The sequence below is a fragment of the Penaeus monodon genome, chromosome 31 (assembly GCF_015228065.2).
Source record: "Penaeus monodon isolate SGIC_2016 chromosome 31, NSTDA_Pmon_1, whole genome shotgun sequence".
Taxonomy (NCBI): domain Eukaryota; kingdom Metazoa; phylum Arthropoda; class Malacostraca; order Decapoda; family Penaeidae; genus Penaeus; species Penaeus monodon.
Window position 1 is genome coordinate 12,749,088 of NC_051416.1, and position 1,196 is coordinate 12,750,283.

At 41.2% G+C, this 1,196-nt stretch overlaps 1 protein-coding gene across 3 annotated transcripts in view; it reads left to right on the forward strand.

The window, feature by feature from the left end:
• The window catches only part of LOC119593036 (potassium voltage-gated channel subfamily KQT member 1-like), a gene marked incomplete in the record, with an annotated part of 139,545 nt that overhangs the window by 74,232 nt on the left and 64,117 nt on the right, over positions 1-1,196 (forward strand). For all 3 annotated transcript variants that reach the window (XM_037941933.1, XM_037941932.1, XM_037941934.1), the window contains 1 exon segment: positions 124-206. In XM_037941933.1, the coding sequence (XP_037797861.1) occupies positions 124-206 (83 nt within the window).

Sequence of the window (1,196 nt, forward strand, 5' to 3'; positions counted from 1 at the left end):
TAATTCTTTTTATTCCTACCTATACACATTTAAACCTGTGCTTCCCAATTCCACACGGGGGGATCGATCATACTATTAACAGCATTAACCGATATCTAATACCATTTATCCTTTCTCCTGCAGACTGTGGTCGTCAGGATGCCGTTCCAGATATCAGGGCATTTGGGGCAGAATGAAATATGCCAAGAGACCATTCTGCTGTATAGGTATGGAAAGCGTGTATATTCTGATTTTTATTCTAAGGGACGATTATATTTTTTAGGCAATGTTTATTTCTATGTAATATACTTTAAAGTTGTCTATTGTCTTTTAACCTCATTTTTAAGGAACGAATATAGTCTATTGAGAATTCATGTATCTTTGCAGCAATCTTTAATAATCTTTTTCACCTGATGAATATCTTTTATATGGGAATGTATATGCCTTCCTCGTGCAGATATAGTTTTGATTTATTCGTGGTATGTATTCGAATAGCTACGCCATAGAATAAGTTTTTAATTAGTGTGTGTATGTGTTAAGATGTTCCTTGTTCGAGAGTATATAATAGTTGCTAAGATTCTTCAACATAATACAGGCACTTATGCAATTATAGTCTCCCTGGCACTGAATTTATAACTGCAATCATATGCCCCAAGCGCCTCTTTGGTGTCTTGAATTTACGCACCATCCAAACTATTTCAATTTAGGCAGAACAGTATCACAACAATGTTAAGACGTATAGTACACCATCCACGTATCATTTCGACTATGTACTGTTCTGGAATCAACTGAATTCGAGAGAGATTAGAATCGGGAGAAAAGAGACGGCAAATATCAGCTGACGCTTGCAGATGCCTCGAAGTGGGCGGAGGAGAGAGAGAGGGAGAAGGGGAGAACAGGGAGGAAGAGGGGAGAAGGGGAAGCTAGGGAGGAGGAAGAGAGAGGAAGGTTTGGGGAGGAAAGTTATGGCAGAAGAGGGAGTAAGGGTGGGGAAGGTTTAGGGAAGAAAGGAGGGGAGGAAGAGCAAGAAAGGGGAAGGTTTTAGGAAAAAGTGAGGAAGAAAAGAGAGGGCGGGAGGTAAAGATTTAGGGAGAAAAGGGAGATCCAGAGGAAGGAAGGAAAGGGAGGGTTCGGGGAAGCAAGGAAGGGCGACGAACGAAGAGAGAAATTGAAGGAATGGAGGGGAGAAGAAAGAGCGAGAGAGAGGAAGGGAAGCT